Consider the following 13,469-nt stretch of genomic DNA (forward strand, 5'->3'; position numbering starts at 1 on the left):
GGAAAAATCCCATTTGATAAAGCAACAAGAAAAATAAAGTACCTAGTAATAAACCTAACCAAGGAGGTAAAAGACTTGAACTCAGAAAACTACACAAAACTGAAGAAAAAAATTAAGGAAGACACAAAGACATGGAAGCATATACAATGCTCACGGACTGGAAGAATTAACATAATCAAAATGTCCATACTACCCAAAGCAAGTCAGAAATAGAACACAATCACTCTTAAAGTACCAATGACATATTTCACAGATACAGAACAAACATTTCAAAAATTTATATGGAACCGTAAATGACCCTGAATAGCTGCAGCAATTTTGAGAGAGAACAAAGTAGGAAGGACCACAAGACCTGATATCAAACTGTATTACAAGGTCACTGTAATCATCCTGGTACTGGCATAAGAACAGACACATAGAACAATGGAATGGAATAAAGAGCCCAGAAATAAAACCAAGTCTATATGGTCAATTAATATTTCACAGATGGGGCAGAAGCATAAAACAGCATAAAAATAGCCTCTTCAACAAATGGTGTTGGGAGAGCTGGACAGCTACATGCAAAAAAAATGAAACTCAAGCACCAACTTATACCATACACAAAAATAAATTCAAGGTGGATAAAAGACTTAGATATAACTCATGACACCACAAAAGTCCTAGAGGAGAACATTGGCAGGAAAATCTCAGATATTTCATGCAGCAGTATTTTCACCAATATGTCCCCTAGAGCAAGTCACATAAAGGAAAGAATAAACAAATGGGATCTCATCAAAATAAAAAGCTTCTGCATGGCTAAAGAAAACAGCATGAAAATGAAAAGAGAACCAATTGCATGGGAAAATACATTTGCTATTGATACCTCAGACAAGGGGTTGATCTCCAGAATATATATAGAATTCACATAACTCCACTACAGGAAGACAAACAACTCAATTAAAAAATGGGCAAAGGACTTGAACAGACACTTCTCCAAGACTCGAATAGATACAGAGGGTCTAGAGACATGTGAAAAGATGCTCAGCATCACTGGCCATCAGAGAGATGTAAATTAAAACCACAGTGAGATATCACTTCACAGTGGTGATAATGGTCATCATAAACAAATCAACAAACCACCAGTGTTGGAGAGGATGTGGAGAAAAGGGAACCCTAATGCACTGTTTGTGGGATTTCAGACTGGTGCAATCACTATGGAAAACAGTATGAAATTTCCTCAGAAAACTAAAAATGAACCTCCTTTTGACCCAGCAATTCCACTGCTGGGATTATAACCTAAAATCCCTGAAACACCAGTCCAAAAGAACCTATGCACAATTTACAATAGTCAAGTGCTGGAAGCAACCTACATGCCCATCAGCAAATGAGTGGATCAAAAATCTATGATACCTTTACACAATGGAATACTATGCAGCAAAAAGAAAGAAGGAGTTCCTACCCTTTGTGACAGCATGGATGTAACTGGAGAGCATTATGCTAAGTGAAATAAGCCAGGCAGTGAAAGACAAATACCATATGATCTCACCTTTAAGTGGGACATAATCAACAAAAGAGAAAAGCAAACAAAATATAATCAGAGACATTGAAATTAAGAACAATATAACAACAGCTGTCGGGGGGGCGGACAATGGGGGGAAAGGTTTTCAGGAACTACTACGAAGGACACATGGACAAAACCAAGGAGGGGTGAAAGCAAGGGAAGCAGGTAGGAATGGCTGGGGTTTGGAGGGAGTGGGGGCTAAATGCAGACAAATGTAATTGAACAACAATAAAATAATTTTTTAAATAATATAAATTCAAAAATAAAATAAAATACAAAAAAAAGTCATCCTAAATACCCAATAGTGAAGACTAAAGAAATAACAGAAAACACTAACTGCTTAATTGACTTTCCCACATAAATCAAATTAAAATCTTTCCCCATAAAAGATTTGGCAGATGCTTCATTTAAAAACACTTGATTTTAGCCCTGGCTGGTGTAGCTCAGTGGACTGGTGCAGGTCTGCAAATCAAAGGATCGTGATTCGATTCCCAGTCAGGGCACATGCCTGGGTTGCAGGCCAGTTCCCAGCAGGGGACACATGAGAGGCAACCATACATTGATGTTTCTCTCCCTCTCTCCACCCCTTCCCCTCTGAAGATAAATAAATAAAAAATAAAGAATAAAAAATAAATCAAAGTAGAAAAATAAAAACACTTGATTTTAACTGCTGTAACCTGTCAAGTTTTAACTACTTGAAACCTGTAAGTCCTACACAAATATCACTTAATTGCTTGAGTCTAAACTTCCACACTACTCTTTTCCCAAATGTGATTTGTAAGCACTGGATCACTTAAAAGTCCAATGACTTATGTGCTGAAAATAAAATCTATATCCTTTTTTTTTTTTTCATTTAAGCAGGTAAAACGAATTGGCTACCCAGAAGCAAGCATTACTATAGGGACATTTCTACCAAGGACCTTGATGTATATTATCTCTTCAAGGGATAAAATATTCTTTACTGTGTTTCTTTCTATATATAACAAATGGAACGTTCACTTCCCTGTTATAGGACCAGCTACCATTTCCAGAGCACCATCAGTAGAAATCCCATGGTCACAGACCCAACTCTGCATCCAGAAACAGAAGTGCAATATGCAGAGAATGTGCAGAAAGCCAAGCTCATATTTACCCTCCTCCGCCAGTGATGTAGCTGTAGCCGCCAGTGCCCAGGCCATAGCCGTAGCGCTCTCCCAGGAACACGGGTTCACCAGACTTGTAGCAGCTCAGCAAGTGCCGGAGCCTGGATATGCTAGGATGCCCAAAGGAACATAAGCAATGACTATTTAATTCAGTAAATATTTTTAGAGTCCTTACATCCCATTAGTGACGTTATAGAGTACAATACTGAAATCGTTCAGAGATGAAATTTGAATGATTTACAGAAGAATGAATTTTTTTAAGGAAAAAAACTGCTGAACACTACATTACCGAAAACAGGGGAGAAATTGAGACACACGGGCCTTCCTCCCAGTTTTAATGAGCCCCTGGCAGCATGTGGCCGCCCAGTTTGGGTGGCAGGTTAATGAAGAAGGTGGTACTTTTGAGGAACAAATGAGGTCCACCTCAGAGTGGCTCACGGGTCAGGAAGGGAAGGCTTTCCCTTAAGTTCAAGTTATGATGCACAGCGATGCTTGGGTTTCCCTGGAGAACTGTACCCTGGTCTGTGGTCTTTTTATGTCTATTTGTTTATATACCTCTGGCCCTGACACTTCTTTGTCATGTGTCAACAATGACAACTTACACAGAGCAATGAGAAGATTCAAGGGCTTATCAGAAAAATGCCTGCAACTACTGCTGCTATAAAGATGAAAAAATTTTTCATAGGAAAATAAAACCTACAAGTTACTTTTTAAAGGCAACACAAAGGTTGATGCTGAGAAAAGCTAGTTTTTCCATGTGGTAGGAACTTACATCACTCACAAATGCCTCATAAAGTCCTTCCACTGTTTCTTCTAAATTGGACCTTTCACACCAGTCAACCTTCGGTTCCCTCATGTTACTTAAAACACTAGAGTTCTAATGTCTCACTTTTTTCTTTTGGTGGCAGAAGGGGGGGTCATATGAAAACAAAGTAAAGATGAAGAAGAGGTCATCTTTTCCTTCCACACTCATGCCACTTACAAAAATTCCCCAACTCATAGAGCTGAGACTGACAGTAAAGAAAACAAATTAATGTATGAAAAAACTCTCTTATGAATGTGGTGCTAGAAGAGTCTACAAGTCTTCTCATCAAGTTTGTAGCTGGCTGAAGATCAAGTCCTCTAATAACGCTGACAGTTTCTGAATGGTCAAAAAAATGTTACCTTTGTAAATGATCCTATTTTTGGCACACAAGTTAAACATTCTAGGTGCTAATTTAGAATTAGTGTTGAGGAAGTTATTTAATAAATAGTTCTGCAGGGGAAGGCCGGTAAGTGTGTGGATACCTATAAAATACAATTCAGTTATGGAGAATAAACCTTAAAGGTTCCCAAGGAAATCACAGCCTTTGGTTGATAACAGGCCCAGTAAAACTCAAAGCCCTCTAGGGAAAATTTATGTCTTCTTGACTAGAGGAGAAACGAAGGTATCTCTCTTCTTCCTACATATTGTAAAATTATCACTTCACATCCTCAACCTTCAATTTGTGAGGTTAAAATAACATATTTAGCATCTCCTCTGGGTTTGTTTTCCTAATGACATTAACCATTTCCATAGCCAAAATATCATTTGAAAGGTGAAGAATCATTAAGCTGAGTCTGAAAACTATCATATCCTTCCTACTGACTAAAAACTGGACATGTGGCAAACGCTGGCCAATCTCCAATTGACCCCAAAATCTTGCAACTGTTCGACTTCATAACTTCAGAAAAGTTAGAGTTCATGGTGATCAAGGATATTAAAGTTTTAAAAGGAAAAGGTGATAAGGTTCAAACTCAAAAAATTTAAGACATCATAGAGCAGTTAGATAGCACTGCCGGTAAATACAAAAAAAAAAGAAACACTAAACAAAGATCTGACAAAACTTCCAAGTGGCCTAGCTGCCCTGTAGATGACAGCGTGAATGCTGCAGGTCCAGGCACAGCACTAGCTGCTCGAGACACTGTCGCCAAGAATAGTGTGGGGTGACTGTGCACAGCTGATCAGCCGATGCTGACAGCCATGCCTGGGGTTCACTGGGCTTCTTGGATCTGTGCGTTTATCATTTTTATCAAATTTGGAAAATACTTCTGTAAATATTTTTCATGTGCCCCTTCTCTTCAGGGAACTCCAGATGCATCCATTCGAGGTCACCTGGAATTGTCCCATAGCTCAGGAATGCTCTGCTTACCTGTTGAAAATTATCTGTTATCTTTGTGTTTCATTTGGATAGCTACTATTGCTGTGTCCCAAGATCAGAGACACTTTCCTCTGCAAAGTGTAATGTGCTGTTAATCCCATCCAGTGGGTTTTTCGCCTCCGGCAATGTAGTTTTCATCTCTAAAAGTTCAATTTCAGTCTTATGTACACCTTCCATATCTCTTTTGTAACATAAATGAAGTTCAAATAACTAGCTATTAATGACAGCTTAATAACTGCTAATTCTAACATTGTATCTTTTCTAGAACAATTTCAATTAAATCAGTTTTCTCTTTGTTATGGGTGAATTTTCCCGCTGCATTGCATACCTGGTAACTTTTGATTGCGTGACAGGCATTGTAAATCTTTTTGAGTGCTGGAGACTTTATTATTTCTCTAAATCCTCTTGGGTTTTGTTCTTGGATATGACCTTGTTACTTGGAAATAGTGTGGCCTTTTGGGATCTTGTTTTTAAGGTGTCAGGCAAGACTGGAGCAGTGCTATTTCCCCCTATTAGAGTAAGACCCCTATGTGCTCTGCTCACTACCCTGTGAAGCCAGGGAATTCCAGGCTGGCCGGTGTGAACAGGCACATGTACTCAGCCTGTGTGAGGTCAGACACCATTCCTTCCACTCACTTTGCATTCTGGGTGGTTCTTTCCCCAGTCTGCAGTAGTGTCCTCACACGCAATGTTGACTGACACTTTGACGGTGCCTCCACAGACCTCCTGCGGGCTCTTTCTGTGTGGCTCTGTCCTTTCCAGTGCTCTGTCCTGCAAACTCCAGTGGCCTTGGTCACCCAGACTCTCAGCTTCAGCTCTTCAACTCAAGGAGTTGGCCAGGTTCCACCTGGATTCCCATCCCGGAGCAGTGACTTGGACACTTTCATAGGGCAGCTAGCTGGGCAGTCACAGGACTTACCTCATTTGCTTCCTGGGTCTCATCTATCATCATTCTTTGTTGCCTCATGTCCAGTGTCTCAAAATCCCTCATTGCATGTATCTTGTCCCTTTTGGTGGTTGTTTCAGATGTGAGAGCAAATTCAGTCCCCGCTTTCGCATCTTGGCCAGACACAGAAGTACCCACCATAGTTTCTAAATATGAATACATGTAGAATATGAAGCCATCTTGGGACGAGAATGACTCCTCACCTTATTAATGTATCATCATCCACAATGACTAACCATGCTATTTTGTCATGGCTCTGATTCAAAAATCTTTCCAAAATGGCAAATGTCTTTCCACAATGACCTAGGAAAGGCAAGAGGAAAACTTACAATGTACTATTTTCTTTAAAATATATATAATTCATTTTAAAACATTCTGATTTTAGTTTTCAGGTTTTAAAAGAACAAGTTTAAATGTCTGCATGTACCTTAATAATTTGAAATTTTAAAAATCAGCCTCTTCTAATTTTGTCAGACATAGTGAACCAGGAGGAACTTTAGAAATCATGAATTCTAAGCCATTCACTTCACACCCGAGGAAATGAAGTCTGGGGAGTTGAGGGGAATCACACAAGGTCACGTGGCTAACCTGAGGAGGGGATAGGACTTCTCCCTTCACTCAAACAAATAAGAAACTTGTCAGCCTCAAAGCAATTACAAAAGCCTGGCACCTGTGCTTCGATGTACTTATCCTAAAGCAACTATTAGAACCCCAAGTATCACAACCACGGGGAAACAGCAGTGCAAAAGTAGAATTCTACACCTTCATTCATTTTGCAAATACTTGCTATTAAGTTTTAACATGCAGGATACTGTGGCAGGTCCCAGGCTACACACCAAACACACAGTCTGACTAGGACAGTCACAGGCTTTGGGACCACCAAAGAAATATTAATGCCTTACTGCAAAATGCTATGGCCACAGTAAGAATAAAACACTTGGGCAGAGAACCCAAGTCAATAAATTGAAAGACACTTCATTTCAATAAAGTATTTGGTAGCATGATAGAGAACAAGCTAGTATTAATTAATTAACAAATTAAGTGCTTAATCCATTCAATTTGACATTTATTTTTGTTATTCTTGATCTCTTTATATTTTTAAGCATTATAGTATATATGTATGAAAGCCATCTCAAATTCCTTTTAGAATAAAGCAGAATATAAATATGAACAATAATAATGTTGGACTAAAAATAAGAAATTCAATAAGGAATGCACGAATAAATAATTTTAAAGCCAACCTAAACAGAAGACTAAAAAGCAAGACTAACCTAAAAAGAAAAAAAAAGGAAATTAATCTAAAATCATTTTTCAAAATAGACAACAATATACTCAGTAATACTTTTAACTGTGTCAGAACTGGTAAACTGCAGAAGCAGTGCATCTGATTCTACAACTTACCGATCAAGGCAATCAAGATCAATGACTCTACAGAACTAGACAATTAATTTACTGCTTTAATTTTTTTATTCATAAACATGTTTGGGGAATCAGAAAACTAAAAAAAATGTGGCAGGAACTCTGGATAAAAATTAAGATGAGCAAAGAGCATCTGAAGGTGAGGTGGCCAAATATCTACTTCTAATTTTTTTTAATAAAAAATGTTTTTAATTAGAAAGCCTGCCATCTGAAGAGAAAACCCAGTGTACTTCCAACAATTTAGCAATTAAAATATTAACATACATGGATATATATAGCTTATACCACATACAACCAGTGTGGAATGTGGTGAAGTGCTACTCAGAGATGCACACATGACAAGCTCAGACCGTAAGCTTCTGAGGATAGAAACTGTCAGCTTCATTCCTACTTCCCCCAATATCTAACAATGGCTGGAATATAGCAGTTGGATAACATCCTGGCTGGTTAAATTGTTAAAATTAAGCAAGGAAAGGCTTTGGTGGGAAAATGATAAATTTCCTTTGAATACCCCATTTGGGCCACAGTGAATTCTGAAGGTATAAAATGTATTGTTAAACTTGATCATAATTGTCGTGTGCTCAGTCATATCAATTATGGCTCACTAAAAACATATAATCTGTTAGTACTTGTAACATAGTGCTTAACCTGAAAAAAATCAACTCATATCCATAGGTAGAAATGTTGGGACGGGAGGAAGAAAAAAATTTACATAAGGCAAAAATTACAGCTTTTATAAGATACTTCATTTCATTACTAGTTCAATTTACTACATGTGCACAATGGACATTCTGAGTAAGAGCAGTGGTAAGAATGAAGGACTCACCTCTGTCCGTATTAGGAATTCCCAGATCCACTGTAGGAATGGAGCTTTCTGCATGGTCACTGTAGTATTCAATGAGGCTGGCCTGACCTGCCCATGTCTGCTTTACAATGGGGACTGAAAAAATGAGGGAAGCGACAGTCAGTGGCAGGTATGTAGAGAAGCCTGCAATCCTGAAGGGACAGCACAATCTCCTAAAAAGAAAAAGAAGAGTTCCTTGTTCTTGTTCAGGGGTCCAGGCCTTAGAGCTCACTTTCTTACCCTGAAAAATGCCAAATACACATGAATAAAACCTGTCCCTGAGCCATTTTCACTAGACTCTGGATCCGGGCACTTTTCATTCCTGGTTGTAAATACACTTGCTTCTATAGAATTATAAATTTTCTGATTATACCAACTGTCTTTAATCGGTGTATAATCAATAGTGTGATTATACTGTTCCATTTAAATTAATTTACACTACTTTTTCTCTTTTCCCAATAAGGTTCATTTAAAATTCACAATTGGATTTTTAAAAAGCTTTTCAGGGAGGTGGGAAATAGAATTACTTCCAAGGATTAGAATATTCGATGTGGTTCTGACTGAAATGTAATTTTCTCTCTCTTACAATTGGGGGGGAAGGTATTCTTTCAAACTACAGTGTCCCCACCCAAAGATTCCAACAGGACCACCCAACCCAAAAGGGCACCGCCCTACCATTGGGAATCACTACACTTGAGTATAATGTCTGACGTTGTTGCATTGAGGAAGAATGTGGGAGAAATAAGATCTTGAGAACCAATACAGATTTTAAAACTCCTTTACAAACAGATAAATTGGTTTTTGTTGTTGCAGAACAACAAAAAATGTTCCTGGTTTTCTATACTTTAGGGTAACATATTAAAAGCAGCTCTGTATCCATGCCTGACAAAGAATTCCGCTTGATCATGATTTGATATTAATTTACTTGACCAACTATCTGAGTAGTTATTTTCTTATGTGATTTTTTAAGTCTGTGCATCTCTAAATTTTAAGGAAAAGAAGGGGCTTCCATTGTAGTTTTAATAGAAAAGGTCACCCTATCTAGATTTTATACCCTGTTAATTTAAGAATCTCAACTCTGATGAACCCAATCTTCAGGCAATATTTTGAGTCATTATGAGATCTTTTCCTTTTTCCCAGCCCAAATAAAAATAAATTATAGTTAAAAACTGCCAAAGCAATGCCAAATTTAAGTGTTTCACTATGTAAGCCAACAAACTCAAAGTCAAACTCAGACAGCCTTTGTACATAAAGTACAAAAGTGTACCATTTTATAGTCCATTATTCACCAGCTTTAAGGAAGAGACCTGTGAATTCTTATTCCAACCCACTAAATATTATTTTTATACACTAAAATATAATTTTTCTGCAATCATAAAAGGCGGACAAAAAGATTTCTCCATGGCAAAACAAAGATGCAGTGAATAATGATAAAGTTGCCAGGGCGAAAAAAATTCCTCACTGTTTACTTCCAAATTCCGGCACATTTTATCTTCATCTGGACATTGCACTGGCAGTTTGCTTTGCATATACTGACTCCAGAAAAGGTTTCCTGCAGCTTGCAGGCTCTAAGTGTTCCTGCTCTTGGGTAAAATGTCCCCAATGCATAAGGGTGAAAAGGTCAAGAACTTTCCCTAATCTCCAGCACTGGGTCTTGCAAACCATGCAGATTCTGCTTCCATTGTTCTTGGCCTTTAGCCATCAGTTCTTGTGGCTCTAACTCTTTTATCAAACAGCACAGGTATTCCTTCTCAATTAGCTAACTTGAAATTAAAATAAAAATCGAGTGCAAGTTAGCTCTTTGCTGTACCTAACTACTCGTTTTCAGTTTTCAGTGGAAACAAATTTCACTAAAGATAAGAATTACTATATGACTGTTTCCCCCAACACCTTACACTGTGCCTGGGGTGTAGTAGGTGCTCAATAAATAGTTAAGTGAGGATGGGATTGTGCAGGAATTCCAAGAGGCCTGGGGCTATTTTTGGAACTGGTTTTAAAGAAAAGTTTTATTTATAAAGCAACTTCCATTCTGTGGTACAAGACAGCACCACCATTACCAATTATTTAAAAATAGATAAACCATCTTAATATAATGAGGTGTTATGATTCTATAATACCAAAAGCATTCAACAGTTTTATCATCTGTCACTGTAACTCCTGTGGATTTGTCTTATATAGCAGGGGCAAAGAATTTCAAGCTAAGGCTAAGTTTTGTATAACAGCAAGTTAGGGCTTTATTTTCAACCCATTTTAATTCTAAATTACTTAATACTTTTAAAATATTGGGCAATTCTATTAGCACTGTTTGGATTCTAAACTGAATTCATTCTACTATGTATAAAATATTTTATATGGTATTGAAGCAGTATATTCCTGAAGGTATTAAATATTGAAAGTATATGTCAAAATAGTTAATGATACAATATCACATTTTTTATAAAGAGAAGTATACGTTCTACCACATAATAAAACAACAGTGAATGCCTCTTTCAAGAAGGTTCACTGAGAAATAACTTAAAATTGGAGCAAAGTAAGAAACTATACTATAATAAAAAGCTGGCTGCATGGATAACATAAATCTTCCAAATGTCCTAAAGTCTTGAGGCAGGAGGAGCTGTGTCTCGCTATGAGGCACTGAGCACACATTTTTATCCCCAGTGAATTTACCTGTGAGACTCTGATTCCAAATGAAAATGAACTTGACACTTGAACACAATACAAAAACTACCGCACAATCAACTGTGAATGACCTGATTTTATGGAATCTGCTGTTTTTGACAAACAGACTGTTGTCTCAGTTTGCAAGCCCATAACCACAAAATAACACCCCGGGTGCTCATCTCGTAGAGGGTTACAGACACCTGCCTAGACTGTGTTTTAATTCTTGATGTTAGAGATGGGTGGACCGAAGACTAGAACGCATCCCTCGTGGCTGATCTGAAAGATTTCAGGGCACTCTGGGACATCTTCATCTGTTCCACCACCGGCAGGGGATGACTGAACGAGGCAACCCCAGACTCCTGTCGTCTCTTTAATGATTAATCTAATCACTCCGTTTAACATAGCAGGAAGCCTCGCTCCTGGCTGCATTTTAATTCGAGCCTCATATTTTAAATAAGCAGATTGTAGGTTAGTACCTCACAGCCTCTCTAATCAGGTAACACAGGACTGCACACTCCTTTCAATGAGTTTGTTCTGATCTGCCTCTTCTAGGCAAGATCACTGCAGTACAGACACCAAATGGGTGTTTTTTAATCTGAAAAGAACAACGTGTTTATTTTTAGGTGCTCAGAAAGAACTAAAAGCCAAGCAAATAACAATGCAACCTCTTTAATTCAGAGGAGACGGCAGGGGAGCCTCTCACCACCACCGTCCAATGGACATGCAGCGGCTGCCCGGAAATGCCTGAGACATGCACAGAGGCAGAGGGACATGAAGGAAATTCTTCACATTATCAGACAGCTCACCTCACACGCTGAAGAACACTAGCCCAGGAGGAAGTGATCAAGCCAATATTAAATTTAAGAAATCTCCTTGCTTAAACATACTTTAATATGCTATGCCCAATTTCCTTGCTTTATATAATTCTTATAGTTTTGTAAAACCATACTGAATACTTGCATTTCAGAGTGTCGCTATTTCAGTGGTGTCAACATGTACTTCTTACTTCAGCCAAAAGACAAAATACGCTATTGTTGACTGTGTCCTGAGAATTCTTTTTTTCATTTAAATCAGAATCCAGGACTTCCGGTCAAGATGGAGGCATAGGTAGATACACTATGCCTTCTTGCACAACCAAAAGAATGACAACCACAAATTTAAAAACAAAAAACAACCAGAACTGACAGAAAATAGAACTGTATAGAAGTCTGGCTACCAAAGAGTTAGAGAAGAAACATTTATCCAGATGGGTAGAAGGGGTGGAGACGGCAGCCGGGCAAGAAGGCTCGTGGCAAGGTGGTGGCTGGAGGACTGGAATGGGCAAGAGGGTGGCTGGCGGATCAGGCGGTCCCACTTTTCATGTGTGGATAAACTGGGAGGACCAGCTGGGGAGTGAGACAGACAGTGTAACCCAGGGTTCCAGCAGAGGGAAATAAAGCCTCAAAACCTCTAACTGAAAACACCTGTGGGGGTTGTGGCAGTGGGAGAAACTCCCAGTCTCACAGGAGAGGTCACTGGAGAGACCCATGGGGTGCTAGGATACACAAAAACTCACCCACCCGGAAATCAGCACCAGAAGGGCCCAATTCACTTGTGGGTGTCAGAGGAAGTGACTGAAAGCCAGTCGAGAGCTCAGCAAGTGGCACTGTTCCCTCTCTGACCCTTCCCCCACTTACAGCGCCACAGTGGAGCAATGTGGGCTGCCCCACCCTGGTGAACACCTAAGGCTTTGCCCCTTACTACTTAACAGGCACGAGGCAAAAAAAGAAAAGAAGAAGGCCCAAATTAAAGAACAGGTCAAAGCTCCAGAAATAATACAACTAAGCAATGGAGAGATAGCCAACCTATCTCTTTTGCAACAGTTCAAAACACTGGTAATCAGGATGCTCACAGAACTGGTTGAATATGGTTGCAAAACAGAGGAAGAAGTTAAGGCTATGAAAACTGAAATAAAGAAAAATGTCCAGGGAGCCAACACTGAAGAGAAGGAAACCAGGACTCAAATCAATGATTTGGAACAGAAGGAAGAAATAAACATTCAACAAGAACAGAATGAATAAACAAGAATTCGAAAAAATGAGGAGAGGCTTAGGTACCTCTTGGACAACTTTAAACATTCCAACATCTGAATCACAGGGCTGCCAGAAGGAAAAGAGGAAGAGCAAGAAATTGAAACTTTTTTGAAAAAACCATGAAGGAGAACTTCCCCAATCTGGCCAAGAAAACAGACTTCCAGGAAGTCCAGGAAGCTCAGAGAGTCCCAAACAAATTGGACCCAAGGAAGCACACACCAAAGCACATATAATTACATTACCCAAGATTAAAGATAAGGAGAGAATCTTAAAAGCAGCAAGATAAAAGAAAAGAGTTACCTACAAAGAATGCCCATAAGACTATCAGCTGATTTCTCAGAAGAAACCTCACAGGGGAGAAGGGGCTGAATAGAAGTATTCCAAGTCATAAAAGGCAAGGACCTCCATCCAAGATGACTCTGTCCAGCAAAGCAATCATTTAGAATGGAAGGGCAGATAAAGTGCTTCTGAAATAAGTTCAAGTTAAAGGAGTTCATCATCACTAAGCCCTTATTATATGAAATGTTAAAGGAACTTATTTAAGAAAAAGGAGATAATAAAAAATATGAACAGTAAAATGACAACAAACTCACAACCATCAACAACTGAACCTAAAAAAAACCAACAACAAAAACAAACTAAGCAAACAACTAGAACAGGGACAG

At 38.7% G+C, this 13,469-nt stretch overlaps 1 protein-coding gene across 2 annotated transcripts in view; it reads right to left on the minus strand.

Annotated features, from left to right (window-relative positions):
- Positions 1–13,469, minus strand: part of B3GLCT (beta 3-glucosyltransferase) — a 128,123-nt gene that overhangs the window by 34,880 nt on the left and 79,774 nt on the right. For both annotated transcript variants that reach the window (XM_053672856.1, XM_037129577.2), the window contains exons 11-13: positions 8,054–8,167; positions 6,012–6,111; positions 2,673–2,792 (exon numbers count right to left, since the gene is read on the minus strand). In XM_053672856.1, coding sequence (XP_053528831.1) covers positions 2,673–2,792; positions 6,012–6,111; positions 8,054–8,167 — 334 coding nt within the window. The remainder of the gene's footprint in view (positions 1–2,672; positions 2,793–6,011; positions 6,112–8,053; positions 8,168–13,469) is intronic.

Source organism: Artibeus jamaicensis, unplaced genomic scaffold (genome assembly GCF_021234435.1).
Source record: "Artibeus jamaicensis isolate MK-2021 breed Jamaican fruit bat unplaced genomic scaffold, CSHL_Jam_final contig_793, whole genome shotgun sequence".
NCBI classification, from domain to species: Eukaryota; Metazoa; Chordata; class Mammalia; order Chiroptera; family Phyllostomidae; genus Artibeus; species Artibeus jamaicensis.